This window comes from Lipophrys pholis (assembly GCF_963383615.2).
Source record: "Lipophrys pholis genome assembly, chromosome: 5".
In the NCBI taxonomy this organism is placed as follows: Eukaryota; Metazoa; Chordata; class Actinopteri; order Blenniiformes; family Blenniidae; genus Lipophrys; species Lipophrys pholis.
The window spans coordinates 32,525,585-32,548,483 of record NC_137628.1 but is presented as its reverse complement, the minus strand read 5'-3'; the positions used below and the strand labels follow the sequence as shown (position 1 = coordinate 32,548,483).

Here is a 22,899-nt window from a genome sequence, read left to right as displayed (position 1 = left end):
GTTCATGACAAACCTGAAGTCATTTTGACTTTCATGGCACCTGAATGTCTGGAGCAGGAAGAGGGTTGAGAAAACAAGCAGTCCGAGCTGGAGGAGTGTCTTGGATCGAAGAGCTAAACTCGGTTCCAGTACATTAACAGGTCAATGAGGCAGAAACTCTCAGGGGTGAAGCTTCACACAAGCTCACTAATCTGTAAAGCAAATGTGGAACTATCTCACTATTTTATGATATAATCAGAGAATCAGGGGAAGTCTCTGTATGTCTGAGGAAAGGTCGAATGTAGGAATACGGTTTAAATCCAGATACTGTTCAGGTCATCAGAGGCCTCTACTATAGTAACTTCAGGGATTAAGCCAGGGTTTTCCATAATGCTGGTTCATTTCTTACTGGGGTAAATCACCATGGAAACTTATGCAGAACAGCTAACCTGCTTTGGTAAATGGTAAATGGTAAATGGTAAATGGTAAATGGACTTCACTTCTATACCACTTTTCAACTGCATGAGCAGCCCCAAAGCGCCATACTCTGGAGGAGGTTATGTTCTGGATAAGAGATCAACCAGTATAAAAGCTCTGCCTCCTTACGAGGTTCCTCAGTTGCATGTTTTCTGCAACCTTCAGCATCTTCTCACTCTTCCACTGTGATGCCATCAATGATATTTTACTGGCAGCATGGTTTTAGGCAGCGAGCCGTCCAGCCGTCATTTCGGAAAAGACGGCCAAAAAAGTATCAGACGTGTTGCTCAAAGCCTCTAAAATATGTGTTTAATGGCCATCACTACTTGTCACCGACTAATTTTGCCTAAATTCATCATTTGTCGTCAAATTATAGCAAATTCTCGGCTCGACTACACAATTCGCAACTGACTTCCGATTTGTATTCCACCCAGTAACGAGCAATGTGATTGGTCAATAGATATGTCAAAGTATTTCAACTTGATGTCGTCTGCCATTTCAGGCTCAATGTTACAGAGCCAACAACTTTGCATTCTTCTGTGAGTTTTGTCATCACTTTGTGAGCACAGTGATACTCAGAGACAATAGGTGTTGGTATGTAAACAAGGACCCACTGCAGCCTGAGAAACTGGAACCCGCTTCAGAGGACAGGAATCCATTGTGATTGGCCGAAGTGGTCAGGGGTCAAGGGCCGCAGGGAAGACCCGGATAGAGGAAGTCTGCCTCTCTTATTCAAAACTGTGTGTTTACTTAGTTTAATTCCCTCTTTCCTACCTTAAGTTGGGGAGGGCACACCGGTGTCCTGTGGTGAGAATGTTTTTTTTTATAAATAAATAATTGTGGAAACTCTTAACCATCTGAGTTCTGTTTTCCATATTCAGCCACAATTGTGTAACATGCAGAATATGGAGATAAAATGTCTTACAGATACCATGTGGTGTATACGTTTTGAAAGGCGGCCTCTGATTGACTCATCATTCTCTTACTCATCCTGATGTGTTCAACTGCTGGGGCAGAGGGGAGGAATTTGGACACATTTTCTCCAAAATACTGGAGAATTCTATCTGCAGAATCCACACAGGTGGGACTAATTCTATGGACCGATGATCGATATCATTTTTAATTTCCAAAATGTTGACACGTTTGGATAACTGCACATCATTCATGCTTTTCATTGAAGAATAAAATATTCTTTGCTGTGAAAATGCTGATTTAAGTATTGACAATCGTTCTTGTTCCATCACCGATTTATGTGTGAATGTGACATACTGAGGCCTTGGGACGGAGCTACAGGAGGTTTGCAGATAACAAATAAGCATCTAATATTCAATTAAAAACTAATAAGAGGATAATAGAAACTACTTCAGAGTTCAAAGTTTATAGGTGCAGTTTAGGGTGCCGATAGAAGCAATGGGTCAACTCCAGTGGGCATAACAAAGTACATGTAGTGAAGTTTGGAGTGAGGTGAGTCAGGTACAGTTAAAGGTACAAGTGAAAACCATCACCAATGAAAATATGCCATTACCTTAAAAGAAATGAAAACTCTTTAACAAAGCAAGAAAGTATATTAGACGCATCAGCAAAAATGTCAAGGAGAAAAGAAAATATATTACTGTTAAGAAGTGAAACCTACACAATGTAGTATTTAGTAGTCCAGAATGCCTTAGAATGTACCATTTGTAGTTCTCTTACCGTCTCTTTTCTATCTTTTTATTTTTTTTAAATAGCGACACCACCTCATAATCCAAGTGGCTTCATCAATGCCTTGACAGATCTGGTGAGGTCTGAAGGAAAGGAAAACCTCGCTTTTCTATCTTTAGAAGAATTACATCTCAGAATTTGGGGTATTTTTTTACGTGTCTCAGATTGGGTCCATTTTATGACACAACCACAGTGTATTGGACAGGCTGCATGGATTACCACTGGGCTCTGGTTCTGTCCACTCAGGGCTGACGTGTATAGAGGACTTCAACCGTGTCGTGTAAATACATGATATACGACAAATAGGACATTCTGGCTCCCAAAGTCATTAGTAGCCTGTCCTCTTGGAATTTGTCCTGATGCTTAATGTGCATCCATTTTTTTATGTGCTAATAAATGAGCAGCTTCTCCTGCCTCACACTGTAAACAACAGATCCATGGAAACCCAGAGCGTCTCATCTGGCAGCCCGCGGCTGTTGGGCAGATGAGCTGTCAGACAAACACCTCACATAATCGCTGTGCAGGCTCTGGTTTCGCATGGCTGAAATCTTATCCTCTGGTCCAGAAAACCTAGACCTGGGAGAGGCCACGCTTCACAGACATGTCAGAGAGGAGTCCTGAGACTCAACCTCGTCACCGGGAATTCAAATATCTTGGGGTAGGTTTACACTATGTTCACGGCAGCCACAGCAGCCCCGTTTACCCGAAACGCAGTGCGCCGTGGGATTTTGGGGAATTCTGAGGAAGGCGTGCCACATTTTTCACATTCTGTCAAGGCTTTCTACAAATGAAATATGGACGCCGGGCCACCAAAAGTGAAGGAAATCATTGTATCCTGAGACTTGCTGGGTGCAGACAGACCTCTGGATTTATTTTTAGGTGGCAGAGCTTGTAGTAGGTGTTCTGTCGTTGATTGCTCAGACTCGAATAAAACTCTCCTCCGGGTCCGACTCCCTCCCAGACCGTGCGCGCCGTGGCAGACCAGAGTAGAACGCAATGCGTCGGGTCCACAAACCGTCAAACGCCGCCGTGTGAATGTGATGAAGCGGCTACCATACACCGTAACTACGCCATGAGAAGCGTGACGAAGCGCGACGTGATGTGATATAACATGAAGCAACCGTGAAACAACTGGTAAGCTTCCCGTCCCACTACGGACCGCCTCCAAGTTTTTTTATGGCCAATTAGGTGCTGCCAAGTTTTGTGACGTTCATCCCGTATTGTTACGGGCTACTACGTTTCTCATCCACACCGTGGCCAATTTTTTGACGGTTTAAAAATCTGTCACGGTGCCAACGGCAATCCCTACCTGTTACGTTTGCCCCTCCCAACAAAAAAACGAGTTGTTATTTGATTTTCAGTTAACAATTCTAAAAATCTAAATTGAAATTCAATGCATTTTTCTTTTTCAGGATTAAGAAGGGACAAAACAAAACTTTAAAAACGGATTGATTTTCTGTTTCTGTTTCCCAAAATAAATAATAAAATCGTTGGAGAATAGAAACAAAAACACAGATGTTTTTTCATATTGTGTGACCGGAAGTTGCCGCTTTTCAAAACAAGAGCGCTTATGAGGACGGTGTGTTTCTGGAAAGAGTGCCAAAATGTCTGACTTCTACCTGTGGTTTCCTTTACCCACGTTAAAATGCCTTTAGAACCTCACTCTGATGTGATCTTTGACATGGCAAAACAAGGCTTGTCATCTGCTGAAATCTCGCCACGCATATCACTCCAAAGTTGGGGTGGGAGAGGTTTTTCTGCAAGAACTGTGATGAGAGTTTCTGCTGAAAATGGTTTAAGTTTGATGGGACTCTGATGCACATTTGGAGCTCGAGGTGGCAAAAGTCATAACCGAGGGAAGAACCTGCTATATCTCCCTTTTGCTATGTCCTTTGAAGAGAGGGAATAATTAGCACCTTCAACTGGCATTCATGTTCCCTTCTCATCATTATGAACACTACTAGTACTACTACTACTACTGTCAGCAGCCCGAGGGTAGCTGTGGCTATAACGTAGCTTCCCTCCACCTGTGTGAATGGTGTCAATGAAGAATGGTTTTGGTATGTGCTTTCAGTCACCTCGAATAAAGAGCTTAGTTCGCAGCTTGCTTTACTGGAGGAGAAATCCTTATTAATGGTGAGTTTTAAAAAAAATACATCTTAAGTTACTTTACTGGCCATTTAATTCCTCTAATCCCCCGAAATTAATTACTTCCAATCTATTTGTAGGTAATATGAATTATGAGTTAAAATTTAGACTGTTGTGTTAAAATATGTGATCCATCCTTCATGCAGGCCTCAACACAGCAATCTGTGCTTGATTGTAGTTTCATTTAGTGACTTTTCAAACTTTTTATTGGAAGTACGTTTGTTCTAAAGTCATTTTGTTGGAGTGGCCACGTGCATTGTCAGCTCAGTGACAATTCAGTTAATTTATAGTAACTGCAGTGTCTATGAAGATGGTGTTTTTCTTCACCAGGGCTCACTGAATAATATTTAAAGTGATGGGCTTTGCACAGAATATCTGTTTGTAGAGAAAATCGTGTCTCTGTGTTGTGTGGAGACTGTTAAGGAAAATAGTTATTCGTATAATATGAGCTCAGGAATATCTGTCTTGCTGAATACACACAAATTCATAAATGCTTTTCAAAATTTATTTCTAAATGACACAAATACAAGTGCTGGTAGATCAATTTAGGTTCAATTCATATTATTTCATGTTGTGATGTAAATTTGGCATCATGTTAAATAACTTAGCAAAGGATTACAAGTAAACTAATCAATACTTTTAGTACAGAGTCAATGTAATGATTTACTTTTACTCCTGACTATTTTTCATTTGTACCTGGTAATTTACTCCTGTAGAATTTCAGTTTTAATCAGGGTTGTTCGGTATACTGGTACTGTATTGGTATCGCGGTACTGACGCCTTTAAAATGAAGACAGGTTTTCTTATTTTTCCGAGAGGTGTGAAAGAATCTGCTGAGATGGGGTGAGCGAGCGCTCCCGCACTCCCACCCGAGAGCCGCAACTGAATAAGCACTTCATCCTAAACCTTATTTACCAACAACATTTCCTGGACACAACTTCAAAATAAATGTCAAAACAACGTATTTTCAAAACAATCTTCCCCCAACCGAGCTTGTATTTTGAAAAGAATACCAGATGCGCATGCGTAAATGACATGCATTTGCGTCCATGTGAGAGTGAGCATGTGTGACGGACTCAAACGACCCGTGGAAACGAAATCAGGTGCATCACCAACGGTGCAGCAAAGAGCAAGAGTCTGAAAGAGAGGAATAAAACAGAGAGAGAGAGAGAGAGAGAGAGAGAGAAGGAAAACAATGGCTGCTGCTACATCCACAAGGCCGCAACTGTGTTCTGTTTTTATTTGGAAAAGTATCGAAAAGTATTGAAAGTACCATACCATTATTACAGAGATGCACAGGTTCAGTGGAAGCCGCCGCCGCCGCCGCCGCCGCCGCCGCCACCGCCGCCAAACCACCAAGCAAAAGGTGAAACTTTCAAAGACGTCAACTATTATCAGCTTTTTAACGCAGTTGCTGATACAGAGGAAACGTTAAGATGTCTCTAAAGACTAAGTACAAAGAAGCTAAGTTCTTTGGAGCCGTCTGCTTCCTCTCACTGTGACAGTAGTTTGGGACTATTGAAATGAAAACACTAAGGAAACTACACAGTATAACCACAACCGGACAATATCACTCCACTCCAACTGGGCAAGAAGTGGTGCAATAACAATAATAATCTATAAAAACGTATTTACTATGTGCAATACATCCACCCCCATACTCTGTACATGTCCACACTTATAGGCACCGTCTGCATATTTTTTGATTATATTGTATTTTTATCAGCTTTTTTAGTTCCTGCTATGTGTACTTCTTTCTCTTTACTATCCTGCTGTACCACTGCACATTTCTCCACATGTGAGATAAATAAAGGGATATCTTATCTTATCTTATCTTATCTTATCTTATCTTATCTTATCTTATCTTATCTTATCTTATCTTAATGTGTGTTTCATGTTTGTGTTTTTCAGCCGTTTGCTGCTGAGGATGCCGAGAGTATCTCACTTCCGTTAGGGCCGTTTAAACATTCAGAAGACAAGAGTGTTTCAGAAGATGTGGAGTCGTCTTTGAAGGCATCAGATTCTCCAACAACATGGAACGTACCAGAATGAAATTCAACTGAAGGTTTGGGAGGATCTACACCCGGGATCTCAGTTTCTAAGACACTTGAAGAACACATTTGAGTTTTCCCAGAAGATCCTCATGAATTTGGACGGACACAGGCTCAGCATGAAAATTCAGCAGTTGGCCTTGGCCAACGTCCTCTCCAGCCTACTGGGCTCAGTGTGGACATGGATGTCCCCTGCAGCTGTGAAGGACAGTCTTCCATGTGACTTTCATGGCAGCTGCAGTGACACACAAGTTGTCCTTGACGGCGCAGAGCTCCTTCATCTCTGCTTCTTCAGAATGACGTCTTCTCCAACTACGAGTCCCACTGCACTTTCAAGGCCATGGTGGGGATGTCCCCTCACGGAGCCCTCAGCAGTCTTTGAGGCTTCCATGAGCAACAAGGACGTGTTTTGTCAGTCAGGGATTACATCACTTTTAACACCTGACATGGCCATCATGGTGGATAAGGGCTTCCAGGTGGATGACCTCGTACCTGGGACTGTTCCTCGTCCTGCCTTCCTCTCCGAGAGGACACAAATACTGGAGGTGGACATTCTGAAGGCGCAGTCCAGTGCACATCGAGAGGATGATCCGAAGAGTTAAAGAAAAACTCTTCAATACCTCCGTCCCTCTCTCTGTCTCAGGGATCATAAACCAGCTCGTCTCCTCTCAAATGACCAACATGGACGTCTTGTCATTCAATGGAGATGTGAAGTTTGAAACTGTCGCCATGTCACTATATTCTCCTTCTGACATACTCAACTCAAGAAAATTACATTTTTCTTATGTCTTATATACTTTCTTTCTCATATCTATTGTAATCTTTATTCTTATTATTCTTAGGGCGCTTTGTTCGGCTCAAGTATCCTCCTCCAGTTCCTAACACTTCTTAAAGCTGAATTTTCAGTTTTTACATTGTGTCAGTTTGTCCTAAGAAATTTACTTGAAACACCCCATTGTCGGGTTAGGCTCACAATTTGTCGTTTATCGTCTCCCACTTTAAATCGCTTCTTCCCCTCCCTGTTTTCTCGTGGTCGAAGGAGCTCTGCGTCGCATAGTGTGATGTAATGGAACGTACCGCAACGTGACGTAATGCTGGGAAATGAATCGTGAAGAAGAACTGAACACATTTAAGGTGTACGATTCGATGGAATTGATAAATTGGAATCGGTTCAAAGTCTGAACCGGTTTTCCATTCCCATCCCCATCCCTATCCACTATACATGCAAATCTATCTGGACCTGAAAACATACATCTTTATTCAACTTAATTAATGTTAGCTGATGGTGGTGGACCATGGAAAGGTTACCAGCCCATCACAGAACCAACACTCAGTGATTAGGGTTGCCAACCGTCCCTTGAAAAATGGAATCGTCCCGTATTTGCAAACAAAAGTAGGCGTCCCGTATTGAGCTGAAAAGGGACGCACTTTGTCCCGTATTAACGTGAGAATCAAACATAGTCTGTAAAATGTCAATGGAATTTATGACAAACAAGGCGCTTTATATCTAAACTTACGTTAAACTTAATCCACCGCCTCTCCTGCTCTGTGACCAATGAGCTGACACCATACTGACACACCAGTATGACAATACAGAATCCCAATTATCTCATTGGTTGAGGTACAGTTGCTCAATAACAAGATACTGGAAGACAACAGACGAGCAGACAAAGCAGCATGGGGACAAATTTGGATATTGCACCTTCAACCAGCAAGGCTCCTCCGAAAAAACATAAAAAAGTCTGCAGGAGTACAGGAGGAATGAGAAGAAGTCAACATGGAGGAGGAAAAAGTGCGCGATAACAATTATAAAGTGCACTGCACTGTGCCAGAACACCTTTTAAGCGGCGCCGCTCTGCATGTGAGAAGATTTCCTTCAATGACATGGAGAAGATCATGGAGCAGCTTCACCTGGTTGGCAGGTAAGAATGAAACAGCTGCCAGTGTGGTGATAAACCATGTTTAATATTAGTGACAGATAGAAACAAAGAAATACATCTGATAGATAATATATATAAATAATAAATACAATTGATAGATCATATACAATCAATACATCTGTGGAACAGACTGAACACAGGCAGTATTTCTGCTCCTAGAGCCAGTTTAAGTAGCTGCAGGTCAATTTCACTGCAGTTTAAAGCAGCGAGTCTCCAGTTGTCATTTGGACGTCAATCTTAGAAAAAAAACGACGAAAAAACAGGCACAGCTGCTCAAAGTGGTCTAACTTATGTGTCCAGTAGAACCTCGGACGAGGGACCCGGTAAGTTTAGATCTTTTCCTCAGTTGAAAGAAGCAGTTCCTGGTCAGCTGCTTCCAGTGCTGCACTAATGACACGTCTTTGTCAAAGAGAACTCCCAAGGTTCTAAGACTTGGCTGAGCAGACGGGCCTAAGTCACCCAGGTACTGTTTAATCCCAGGAATTGAATCATCAGGGGCAATAACCAGTGTTTCTGTTTTGTCTGCAGAGAGTTATCGCTTCGCCATTGTTTTATTTCCACCAAACAATGGAGCAAGGAGTTCAGCTTCATGATCTCAGACGGCTTAAAGGAGCAGTAACGCTGATATCATCAGCAAATAAGTGGAAAGAAACATCACTGAACCTTTGGAGGATCTTTCCCAAGGGATCAAATACAACTGTAGGAAACATACAGGTGGAAAATGAGGAGCACGGTGTGTTTGAGTGGGTGTGCTGTAGAGGCGGGGTTTCACATGGGAGTAGGTGTGTTCACATGAGGAAGTGTGTGCGTGGGTGTAAAGGTGTGCACTCACCTGTCACGGATGAGAGTCTGGGTTGGGTAATAGACGTAATTTTTGTTGACCGCTACGCTATGGTATATCTGTCACCAGAGCCTCCGAGCACGTCACAAATCTGCGAACCCGAGCACCCGACCTCATACTCTCAGCAGCTAAAAGGTTGGTTAAAGAAGCCGCAACAACAACAACGTTGAGCCACTCCACACAACAAATCCGCAGACTCAGACCTTATTTGGTTTGCTGTAACACTAAAGCTACGCCCAGATAAATATGAGGAGAACCACTGTAGAACTGACCCTGATAGTCCTACTTGATCCCTCAGTCTTCTCAGCAGGACCTGGTGGTCAACGGTGTCAAAGGCTGGGGACAGATCCAAGAGAACTAGAACAGTACATTGTCCAGAATCAGCAGACATCATAATGTCGCTGGACACTTTCAGTAAGGCCGTTTCCGTAGAGTGTTGTTTACAGAAACCGGACTGAAACGCCTCATGGACGTTACTTTGATCCAGGAACCATGTCAGCTGTTCACAGACCACCTTCTCTTAGGATCTTAGACCGGAACCGGAGCTTAGAAAAAGGCCTAAAGCTATTGAGATCCGTCGGATCTAAAACTGCTTTTTTTCAGTAATGGCTCCACTATGGCATGTTTGAAAGTATTGGGAAACTCACCAGGAGACAAAGAGAGGTTCACCATTTTAGTGACACAAGGAATGGTCAGATGAACAAGAGGACGGCTTCATCTTGGTAACCAGTGCTGAAAGATCAGCAAACATTACAGTCCTAAATGAGGACCACATGCTGCAGGCAGGCTCAATGACAGCAGGGGTACCGCGTGAGAGGGTCGGGATTTCATCCTTAATCATCTTAATTTTGTTTGTGAAAAATCTCAAAAAGGCTTTGCTGTCAGTTTTTCACAGAAAACAGGGGTAACTGGAGAAGCAGGACATAGAAGTGGATTGATTTTGTCAAACAACACTTTAGGATTTTTCTTGTTCAATGTTACCAGTTTTGAAGTTACTTGTAGGGAAGTCAAGATAGAAGATGTGAAAGAATTCCTATCCTCTCAAGACAGTTATACTCTGCATAAGCCGGCCAGAATACATTTTGCTAGGAATAGGGTTTTTGTGACCGGAGCTCTCAGACAGTTTCAGGCAGATTTTGCAGCTCCTCGATTGGTTTTATGGTGGCGTTTGGTGCAGGGTTTTCAAATGTGTTGGTTTTATAGAGGGGCAGTTGGTTGCTAACTGTGGCTGTGTGTGCGTGTGTGTGTGTGTGTGTGTGTGTGTGTGTGTGTGTGTGTGTGTGTGTGTGTGTGTGTGTGTGTGTGTGTGTGTGTGTGTGTGTGTGTGTGTGTGTGTGTGTGTGTGTGTGTGTGTGTGAGCTTATCTTGATCAGATAACACGAGCGCAGGGGAAGCACAGACTCGGGTTAGTGAAAGAGGGGGAGATGAGAGAGGGGGGAGACAAGAGAAAGACAGAGAATTCTGGCGAGGTTCGATTCTGCAACCCTTTTCTCCAGAAAGAGATCCCAGTTAGCAACCAACTGCTCTCTGGTGCTGCTACACCACATCTGCATCGATCACCAGAGTTCTAACTGCATGTCCCGACATCCACTGAGGTTGATCATATCCTCCTTCGGAGCCCTTTGCAGATTCGAAAATTTGCGCGACGGACGTCTTGTTTATCTGGCTGCTAAGCAACCGCCGCGTCCCCAGAAGGAGCGAGTCAAACGCCTCTAGTGGTTGCGTGGGTCATCGCAATCCCCGCCACACGCCCCTAGTGGTTGTCACGGTCACCACACTGACCTGCCAACGTCTGCATCCACCTGGTGGACGGTCGAGGTCATTACACCCATTCCACTCATCACTCCAGACCACACACACACACACACACACACACACACACACACACACACACACACACACACACACACACACACACACACACACACACACACACACACACACACACACTCTTTGTACATAGTGTTGCTGTTTAATAGATTAGATCTCCATGTTAGATGTCGTTTGCTACTTAAATGTGTTGATTTATGAGACGATTTCAGAATTATTTATGAATTAATACATTCTGTTAATAGACGCCTGTTAGCTGAATTGAACGATTCTTGGTGATTATTGTGTATTTATTGTTGACAATTCACTGGTTTGTAACAGTCTGTGCTCGGATCTCACACCTTCTCTTTTATTTAAAATCATTTTACACAGAAATATTAACTAACTTAAATAAACCTTTTTCCAAACAAGACTGATATTTTGGTATTAGCTATTTCCTGTTTATCTGGTGGTGCCCCCCCTTTTTATTATTAATAGATAAATAACAAATTTATTCAAATTAATAATTTTTCATTAATAAATTATTTTTGATAATTTATTAACATTTAAGTAATTACTCAATTACTTTAGGAGTTGTTAATGAGTAAATGACCGTTTACTTCCATTAATAATTAAATTTCTTCATAAATTACTTCCAGTGATTTATTACTTTCAGTAATTTATTAATAACAGTAATTTAATGCTACTAACCAACCATAAATCCCTGCTTAAATAGGTCATATACCCCAGGAAAACTTTTTGTGGGAGAATCTCCTAATCGAACTCAAGTAGAATGCTTTGACTGTTTTTCTTCTCACCATCTCTAAAGACCTGTGCCCGTATTCACTAAGCGTCTCAGAGTCCTCTCAGGGAGCTCCTATCTTAGCCGAAACATTCTTACCAAGGAATCTTAGCTTAAAAGTGATTCAGGAAGTTTCTAAGAGTAACTCTTAGCAAGGAGTTGACAGCAACTTTAATCTTAGTGAGGAGGAGAGGTTGACCCCGTTGCCATGTACGATGCAGTCTGATGAAAGCTGTGATTTGTTGTTTGGGAAAGGAAGACAGAAAAAAGCCTCTGTGCTCATAATAATGAATAGAGAGTAAAATTAACCCATCAAATATCTTGGGCTGTATTAAAAATGTGTAATCATGAAAATTATTTTATATCTATTTTATGAAATTTAGAAAAACGTATTAAATTTGTACACACCTTAAAAATGATAGAACTTTCCTTGTTCACGTGCCGATTATTACATTGATTTGATTATTGTCTTTTCTTTCAATGCTGGTTATTTTTACCACTTAATGTATTTGATATTATAATGGTGGAGGCGACGCAGCGTCACCAATTCCTGTGATTTACCAGCACTGTGGGGCTGTGAAAGCGATGTAACGGTCAGACTGACAGAAGGTTGGGACAGACCCCGTCATCACTGCTCCACTGCTGCAGCTCACCTGTAGCGACGTACCGCAATGTTGTGATCACCTTCATCTCAGGCGTTATTGCGTCGCTTCACTGTGGGAGAAATAAGCTTTTCCCTGATGAAGTCGACCACAAACATTCCTGTACGATCGAGCCGGTAGTGTGTCATTATATCGTCGTCATTAAACACAGTGGCGCCGCCAGGATTCAACTTCATAGTACGTACAGATCCCCCCCGCAATTACCCACGAGCGCCTTCGCAAGCGCAAGGGGGGGTCATACAGAAACGGCGCATCAGACTGACAAAAACAAACACAACTTTAGAATATTTACTTTTTTCACACCTTCAAAAAAATTGTACGCACAGTGCACGGCATCACTGATTGAACATACGGAGAACATCTTTCCTTTCTCTTTCCGTCATCTTGTCTGTTTAAGAAACTCTTAGGCTCCTTAAACGTCCTCCTCACTACTCTTAGTGGTTTTCCACCTCAGGAGCTCTCTTAGGGCTTAAGATGCTTTGTGAATTACTTTTATCTTAGTAAGGAAAAAGTCTTTAAGAGTGATGTCACGAAGAGCTACTTTTGCCTTAGGATGCTTTGTAAATATGGGCTCTGAAGTCTTCTAGCTTCCTTAAGTTTTCTGCCTCTGAAATTAGATTTGATTTCCTCAATTGACACCTCAACAGGGACGCTCCAAATCACGCCCTTGGTCAGCTTGCCTCCTTTATCAATGTTGCTTCACTCGACACTTTATATTTCCCCACTTCTTGCAGCTTGCATGCCCGATCTCTCTGCTCCTCCGTATTACAGAGTATCATCAGATTTCCATCTCTCAGAATTTTAGCTGTGGTAATTTCTCCTACCTGATTCTTTGGTGGAGTGGTCAGCCTTACTGGGTTGATTGCATGAATCCCATTCTCCCCACTGAATCTAACAATGACTTTAAACTTCCTTCTTTCTCCTTCATCCATTCTCACCTCCTCTACACTCAGGGTTGGATCCGATCTTCCCTTCTTTCTCACTTGGGATTCCATCTGGGAATATATTCTTTTACCGCTCATACCCTCTTGCACATACAAATGATCACTCGCGCTTTCCCCAATAGTTCAATGCCTACACTATTTCCCCCCTCTGCCCTCTGGCCCACTTCCTCAGTAGTGATTTCACTAGTCCACATGCTTTCCCATCCTGAATGCCTCCACAACGATTCCCAGTCATTGGGTGCAGCTTTACCTCATCACTTGACTGTTTTGACGATGCGCCTTTCAAAGATTTAACCATCAATTAATAGTTCTAGAGAAAAGTTTGAATCACCCACGTCTACCCTTCCGCTACAGTGACAGCGGTCAAAACCTCCGCCAGCCAAAGTTTTGCCCCTAAAATACAAATATTTGCTTGGCTGTGTAGTTTCACGTGTGACAGCTTAACTCAAATGCAATTGGTCGGTGCGTTTCCTCATCCACTAAACTATTACCTTAAAGACTACATACATACAACTTGAAATGCCCTGTCCGGTATACAGTTGTGCTCATAAGTTTAAAAACCCCGGGAGAATTTATGATTTCTTGGCCATTCTTCAGAGAATATGAATGATAACACAAAAACCTTTCTTCCACTCATGGTTGATGGTTGGGTGAAGCTATTTATTGGCAAACAACTGTGTTTACTCTTTTTAAATCAAAATGACAAAAGAAAGTATGCAAATGACCCGGATCAAAAGTTTACATACCCCAGTGACTTTGACCTGATAACATGCACAAAAGTTGACACAAACAGGTTTGAATGGGTAATCCAGGTTCCCATCCTGACCTGTGACCTGTTTGTTTGTAGTTAGTGTGTGTGTATAAAAGGTCAGTGAGTTTCTGGGCTTCTGACAGACCATTTAATCTTTCATCCAGTGCTGCACAGACGTTTCTGGATTCTGAGTCATGGGGAAAGCAAAATAATTGTCAAAGGATCTGCGAGAAAAGGTAATGGAACTGCATAAAACAGGACAGGGGTATAAAAAGATATCCAAAGAATTGAGAATGCCAATCAGCAGTGTTCAAACGCTGATTAAGAAGTAGAAAATGAGTTGAAACCAAACCATGGTCAGGTAGACCAGCAAAGATTTCAGCCACGACTGCCAGGAAAATTGTTCGAGATGCAAAGAAAAATCTATAAATAACTTGAGCTGAAATCCAGGACTCTCTGGAACATCGTGGTGTGGCTGTTTCAAGATGCACAATAAGGAGGCACTTGAAGAAAAATGGGCTGCATGGTCAACTCGCCAGAAGACAGCCACTTCTGCAAATGTCACAAAGTATCCCGCTTCCATTACGCCAAACAGCACAGAGACCAGCCTCAACACTTCTGGAACAAAGTCATTTGAAGTGATGAGACCAAAACTGAACTTTGTGGCCACAACCATAAACATTACATTTGGAGAGGAGTCAAAACGGCCTCTGATGAAAAGTACACTATTCCTACTGTGAAACACGGAGGTGCATCACTGATGTTTGGGGGATGTGAGCTACAGAGGCACATGGAACGTGTCCAAAATGTATGGCAAGATCATTGCAGCATGTTATCAGAAAATACTGGAGGAAGACTTGCACCCATCAGCCTGGAAGCTGCACATGGGACGTTTATGGATGTTCCATAATGACAATGATCCAAAACACGAGGCCAAGTCGACCTGTCATTGGCTACAGCAGAACCAAGGGAAGGTTCTGGAGTGGCCCTCTCAATCTCCTGACCTCAATATCAGTGAGCCACTCTGGGGAGATCTCAAACATGCAGTTCATGCAAGACAGTCCAAGAACTTACAGGAACTGGAGGCTTTTTGCCAAGAAGAATGGGCAGCTTCACCATCTGAGAAACTAAAGAACCTTATCCACAACGACCACTAAAGACTTGAAGCTGTCATTGATGATAAAGGGGGCAATGCATGGTATTAACAACTGGGGTATGTAAACTTTTGATCAGCGTCATTTTGGTACTTTCTTTTGTCATTTTGATTTAAAAAGAGTAAACACAGTTGTTTGCCAATAAATAGCTTCACCCAACCATTAACCATGAGTGGAAGAAAGGTTTCTGTGTTATCATTCATATTCTCTGAAGAATGGCCAAGAAATCATGAATTCTCCCAGGGTATGGAAACTTATGAGCACAACTGTACTCTTACCATAGAGACTATAATAGCTGCGCCGGTTAAAAATGAAGCGCCCCATTAGCAACCTTCTGCTTGGGCTGGAGGTACAGAGAGAGAAACAGAACACAGCTCAGTATTCCAGCTGGCCTGGGAAAAAGTTCCCTCTTATTTCAAACCTAGTGAGTTACTGTTTAACTAGGAGAGAGTCGCTCTGTACCAGGACAACCCAGCAACTGTTTGACTACCTTTCAAGGTCTAAATTTAATAGAATAATAGAATAGAATAGATTTTATTGTCAGTTTTCTGTATGTCCAGGACTTACAGATCAATTGAAAAATGTTTCTTCAAATGTCTTCATATGTATGTGATACACAGAAATTCAACATATAATATAAAGGCATTAGGCATAATGGAGGAAATGTAAATGACATGCATAAAACATAAAAGGTCATGGTTAACAAAAGCAACTTGTTAAACAGTCACAATCTGGTATATGTCTTACAGCCTCTAACCAACATATCTAAATATTTTCCTTCACTTTAACAGAAGAAAAATAAAAGTGTCCTGTAGGTCTTCGTCCCGTCAGCTCTGCATCCACGCAGCTCTCCGGGGTTATGTTTCCAAACCTGAGGCAACCTGAGCTGCTGGCAAATTCAATTTTTGATATGATCACAGCCCTCTGACTGCGCTATCTTATCCAGGGTCAATCAGCAGAGCACGATGACACGATAATATCAGAGTCCTGGTCCACACCCAGTCTGAGCTTCATTGCGCTCGGTCACATTCTCAGTCCACCTGTCTTCACTCAGGTCCATACTTACTGTCATGAGCTCTATTAGGTCACGGCTTCAAGAATGAAGGGGTTTACAGCAATAGTGGAGATATAGCTGCCCCGTTCCAAAGCTTCAGGGTTTATTCCAGCATCACCAGGGACCTCTTAACGATTCACACTGAGCAACAAACATTCACATTAAAGTTACTCTCCCAGAAAAAATCTGTACAATATACCTCCCATACAAGGTCTCATTTCTGCACAGAGAATAAACCAAGACACCAAAACAAGACATTAACACTCATTTCCAACCCGAAGTTGTCTAAATCGATCACACCAAATTTTAGAAACAAACCAGAATTTGGATCCATCAAATTGTGTCGTTTCCTAAATGACTTCATCTTCGAAAACCGGCCGCAATGGTTTGTGGTATATCAAAGATGGCGTTGTGGCAGCTCAAGCAAAAACATCAACATCTGACCGAAAAATAGCCGGACTTTCTCAAGGAAAGATTCTTCAAGTATAGTCTTAAATGTTGTGAAACAGATTGTTTTTGTTTTTCCAGTGTGAACCGTCTACAAACAGGATCTTGCTTTGGAAACCTCCGGGTGTTTCCATGATGCTGAGATGTCAAACCTAGACGTCTTTCACAAAATATAAATGCTGGAAATACGTGTTTGTCTGAATGTAATGACGAATTTCCTTCAGAATGGTATTGCCAGCACACCAGGGCTCGGTTGGTAGAGCGGTCGTCTCCCAATCGGAAGGTTGCAGGCTCAATTCCCATCTCTGCCTGCCTACATGCCAAAGTGTCCTTGGGCAAAACACTGAACCCCAAACTGCCTCCATTGCAGTGACAGCGTCTTGCATGGCTGCAGCCTCCAATGGTGTGTGACTGGGTGAATGTGATGAGCTCTGTAAAGCGCTGTGGGGCTGCTGTCAGCATGGACTATATAAGTGAGTCCCTTTATCATTATCAACAGCTAAAACTGGCTCATACATTTTTTATATTTCTCATGTGGCTTCTGGTAGAGTAACTTTAAATCAATGTCAACTTATCTGAATTAAGTGACTGAAAAAATGCTATATAACAATAACAAGAAAAAACAGCTGTTATGTTAACACACAGGGTTAGGGTTAAGAAATAACAGTTTTCTATAAATGTTGTGTTTTAATGATGGAAGGATTCATTCTTTGGAGCTCTGTGAGCAGAGCTGCACTCCATGTTCCTCTCAGAGCTCACATGTGTTCTGGTGTGATGGTTAAATTCCTGAAATCTTGTGTCTATTTGTTTCATTGTTTCACTGGTTGACGTCATTGTGAAGTCAGAACAATTTATCACAGATCCACATCAGAGATCTGAATTGTGACATGACAGCAAAAGTGCTCTCTCTCTCTCTCTCTCTCTCTCTCTCTCTCTCTCTCTCTCTCTCTCTCTCTCTCTCTCTCTCTCTCTCACACACACACACACACACACACACACACACACACACACACACACACACACACACCCCCACACACAGAGAGAGAGACAGAATTTTCAATAGAATAACTTTATTCATCTCAGGGGGAAATTCTTCACGGTATGAGTTGTAATTTACAGCACGCAGAATAAAATCCTCATAAAGTATCAAACATCTAAGCAAATGAATAGAAAAAAAGAAAAAGGAACGTTAAAGCTTATGTAACTATTGTTAGACGGCGCCACCTGCTGGTTAAAGGTGGCAGGTCTTCTCACGCCTGGGAGAGGTTTTGCTCTGTAATAATGAATCTTCTGACTTTCCTTGGCAACAACCAGACGGACCGTGTTGTTAGTGCTGTGTTGGTTCAGACGTCACTGAGCTCTGAGTTCTGCAGTCAAACACGTAGAGAACGCAAGTCAAAGACACAGAAAACATAATCCTTCACTTTCTTCTTTCGCTGGATGAATCTGTTATGAATCTGTTCATCATGTCTCTACATGATGAATGAATAGAGAAATAAATTAAGAAAAGTTAACTCAACCTAACCACCCAGATGCACAGTTGTAACATCTAAGACACATGCTACTGTTAGTTCACCTTTCCAGGAGGCTCCACTGAGAAACATGAGAAGACATCCCAAAGTGCTGTTGTCCTTATTGAATTCAGCCTCTTTATTCCAACTTAATGTTTCCTTCTGTCTTGCTCACCTCCTCCAGTATCTTCAAGTTACAGATTTAAAAGCTCAGAAATCCTTAAACTGGCTGGAATATAATTCTGTCATCGCGTTTCAGAACCATCAGTTCTGCTGATGGACAGTGATTATCACATTTAAAGCAGTGAAGCCTTCTCATACATGACTTTTCAATTGTGTAAATCATGTGGAAACACTTTGTTTCCTGAGATGTGTTGATGTCTCCATCATGACACAACTTTGTTTCCGGAAGATTTAAAAGTTTAATGGTTTGAAAATATAACAATGACAAATAATGTGTGTTTAACTGAACTATATCCATCAAACTGAGACCGTGAGTGGAAGTCAAACCAGAGCAGAGCTGGTAAAGAATACAGAGCAATGAATCTGTCTGTGTATTTCTCTTATTTAAAGAGCAGAGCAGCTCACAAAATCCTCACGAATCGTTTCATGCCACAATGTCATCAAGCAAAGACACATATGCATGCTTATTATTAATGGCATTTCTTTTAGTTTATAGATATTTATGAGTCAATTAGTCTAACATTTACCGAGGTATAAGGTGACATAAAGCAAACAATAAATGTCATGAAGCAGTGCTGCTCCTGACCACTCAGCCATAGTATTCAATAGAAAAGGCTCCAGAGTCGCTGGATCTCATGATGTTTTGTCGGAGTGAGAGCTGGGAGCGATACAGCCCATTCTTCTGTGGTTCCATCGGACTGTCTGACACCTGCAGAGAATCACACAAGACAAATAAAAGCTTTTTTATTTCATTGCGATCATCTCAAACTCCCTGAGTTCATCTTCAGGAGACCATAGACGCCTGTAGCATCCATCCATTGTCCGTCCCTCCATCCATCCATCCACCCATCATTGTAAGGGTCTGAGTCTGTGTCTCGGTGTGTGTTCGTCAAGTCCACGTCTCACACTCTGTGTTCACTTCCTGTTTTATTGTGTAATCCTCATTCTGTCTGCATGTCTGTCACTTGCTCTTCCTGTGTACGCCTCCTCTGTGTGTGTGTGTGTGTATGTGTGTGTAATCAGCCTGATTTGTCTCACCTGTGACGTCCCTGTCCTCATGTATTTATAGCCCGCTCCTTCTCGTCTCTGTGCTTGATCCTCATTGTTGTCCTACTTCATGTCTCCAGCCCTTTCCTCGTGTTTTTCTTTGTGTTTTGGATTTCCCTGTGTACCGACACCTGCCTGGACTTGGACTGCCTCTTTGAGCGCTGTATGTAAACTTGTCTGCCCCTGACTGCTCAACAAAACTGCAAACGCCGGTTCACTGTGCGAGTCTGGTTCTGGGTTCTCCACGGACCCTGACAATCCTGCTTTAGCTCACGCAGGCTGGTGGATTTAACCCGAGATCCTCGGGCGACATGAGACTGTGTCGGTATCTTGATCAAATGATAACGAATCAAATCGCACTTGGATCAAAGTGTTTTACCTCCTCAAATTTCTTGGCTTTGTACTGCTCCGCACCTTTCAGGAAGTTCAGCAGAATTATGTCACACAGCACTGTGCCCTGCAGAGGAAAATAGAGGTGATCACCACTAAACAACAAAACTGAGAAAACAAAATAAAACGTGCAACTTTGTTGGTAATCATTTTATTATTTCATTGCAGCTTTTACTCAGTTCTGCAAAACACAGCTTAACGATTCATCTTTTGTCCAACTTCAAGGGTCAACCGATGCTGATCTGATCCAGATAACAATGAAGTCAGGTTGACCTGGACAGGTGAGCAGCTCCTCACAGGACACACACAGAGACACAGTCACTAACTAAAGTGGAGGACCTGGGATAAAACAAATCCTGTACAGGGAGGACCTGGACTCCAACCTGTCGGGTGTCCTGAAGTAGCATGTCTCATCTGTTTTGTTTTGTTTTGTTTTGTTTTGTCCTTTCCTGTTTTATTTTGATACTCACCTTCAACTCTGCACACCCGTCTTGCTGTGTGTACTCCCTCTATGTGTCTCTTTCTCCCTCTTGTGTTTCCCCTGTGTCTTCCCCTCCTCGGGGTATATAAACTTTATGCCCTCATGTTTCCGTGCTACATAGTCTTCACACCTTCGTGTTGAAACATACTGCCACTTTCTTCTTCTTCCTTTGTGTTTGGACTGTTTCTCATGTTGGGATTCTTGGATTACAGTTCTCCGGAGGCCATCGCCTGGTTTGTAAAAACTGAACTTAAAATAAACTGTATTAAACTCTATTCTTGCAGGAGTCCAAAGCCCTGCGTTTGGGTTTGCCAATGATCCGTGACAGAAGCAGACGCATCTCACCTCTGTGAGAGAGAGCTGAGCGCACTGTGCAGACAGGAATGAATGAATGATGACTCATGTACTCACCACTCCCACTGAGGTGAAGGCAGCCACCATGTTAATGAGTGTGGGGATCATATTGAACTTTCCTGCCTACAAGGAAAGAAACAAGACAGTTTCAAAACATGTTTCAGTCTCCACTCACAAACCTAGAATCTTTTATTCAAGAGGGAAATCCGGTCAGCTCATTCTGAACTCACATTTCCATTGACTAGAACATCAAATCTGATGGCATAGGCTTTGACCAGAGTGCGATAGTCTGTCCCATTTTCCATCTTAAAGTATTTAGCGAACCTGCACAGACAAAGCACACACTTGTTATTGCAGGGAAACATCTGCAGCTTCGATGTTATGCACAACCAAGAAGAACAGTCGATTTAACAGAATTTCGACCGTGAAGGAAATAAAGGCTGGTATCACTGTTTCTGCTTCAGTAATACAACAGCAGACTATTACATTACATTACCAACAATTACAGCCATAAAAAGAATCCTTCACTAATTTATTTTTCTCTATCAGCATTTCAAAGTTTTGACATTACAGTTTCTCTACTTTACTTCCTGTCTAAACTGCATTCCTGTATTCCTGCATTACCATCCATTAACATATTAAACCTTACACTCCAACCTGAACTAAGTGTACCTGACTGTTTCTCGTTTGCTACGTATCAAATCAAACCAAGCATTATTGTCATTTGGCTGAAGCCTACATACATACAGCAGTAGTGGAGCCAAGATGAGAGAGTCTGCCTCCAGAATCCAATTTAAAGCAAATAAAGTAAGAATAATCCACACTTATGCAATCACACACCCACCCACCTTCCTGGTCACACACATACACACACACATCCATGAGACATTGGCATTGGCAGTTACTATCTCTCCATGGCAGCAGCCTGTGATGGAACATGCACCAAAGTTAAAGTGACGTATTGGAATGATAATCTATTTTTAACAATATCAATTTCAGTATTTCAATGATTTAAGGTGCAGAGGTGAGTGCATATCCTTGTCAGCAGTCCAGCATTCTGAGAGTTTTTAGAATGAAGCTGTTTAACCACCTCTCTGCCACAACATGGTTACATGAAATCTTAAACTGCATCAAGAAAATCAGATTCACCATTTGGGGTTCCTTGAAAACCTTGTACGAATGTTGCCAACCTTTTATTGATTACATCTATTCATTCAGCAAAGGCATAGAATTGATATAGAACAACTAATTGAGCTGGCAATGACTACTATGAGCAGACCCCTAACCCCCTCCCCTGTATGAATGAGTGTATGTGTGATGTTTATATAGGGATGTATTTGGATGTTGTTTTTTTTTTTGGGGGGGGGGGGGGGGTTGCTTGTTTTTGTTTTACTTACTTATTTACTCTTCAATCGTTTCACTTCTTTTTGTAACTGATCTTGTCTTATGTTTGTTTTATTTTGTTTGCTTGTTGGTTTTTGTTGTCTTGTCTTATAAAAAGAAGAAGAAATGACCTCAGACCATAACAACTGACCAGTAAAACTGTACAATTTCACCTGTGAAATTTCAATAAATGAAATTGGGAGAAAAACACTAACACTATTGATTTAATGAAATAGTAATAATGCATAGGTTTTATATAGCGCTTTTCTGGACACTCAACATTGCATTATTCCTTCATTCCATACTGGATGGTGGTAGAATACGTATGTAGCCACAGTTGTCTCGGGCAGACATGACGAAAGCGAGGCTGCCAAGCTGCGCCATCGGCCATCTGACCACCACATCACACTGCATTCACCCAGGCAGTTTGGGGTTCAGTGTCTTGCCCAAGGACACTTTGGCACGTAGACAGGCAGAGATGGGAATTGAACCTGCATCAAACCTGCAACCTTCCGATTGGGAGACGACTTCACTGCCAAGCGAAGCCACACTTGGTGGTAATTCTTCCTAATTTCAGTGGTGAAACACCATTTCACATTGTAGAAGACCTACAGTTTGATTTAATCTGATATTTGAACACAGAGAAGCACAGATACAAAAGCATGAGATGTGATTTAAAAACTGAGGCAACACATAGATCTACATTTTCACACTGCTACATTTCATTTGATATATGTGTAAGTAAACACACCTGAGTGTTTTAAAAAAAACACTGACGTTGCTGTAATGA

The 22,899-nt window shown here is 42.0% G+C and overlaps 1 protein-coding gene across 1 annotated transcript in view; it reads right to left on the bottom strand.

The window, feature by feature from the left end:
* Window positions 1-17,817: 17,817 nt before the first annotated feature.
* p2rx3b (purinergic receptor P2X, ligand-gated ion channel, 3b) overlaps window positions 17,818-22,899 on the bottom strand; it is a 32,363-nt gene continuing 27,281 nt past the window's right edge. The window contains exons 9-12 of the mRNA XM_080464175.1: window positions 20,957-21,050; window positions 20,784-20,849; window positions 19,881-19,958; window positions 17,818-19,163 (exon numbers count right to left, since the gene is read on the bottom strand). Of these exons, the coding sequence (XP_080320301.1) occupies window positions 19,044-19,163; window positions 19,881-19,958; window positions 20,784-20,849; window positions 20,957-21,050 (358 nt within the window). The 3' untranslated portion in view covers window positions 17,818-19,043. The remainder of the gene's footprint in view (window positions 19,164-19,880; window positions 19,959-20,783; window positions 20,850-20,956; window positions 21,051-22,899) is intronic.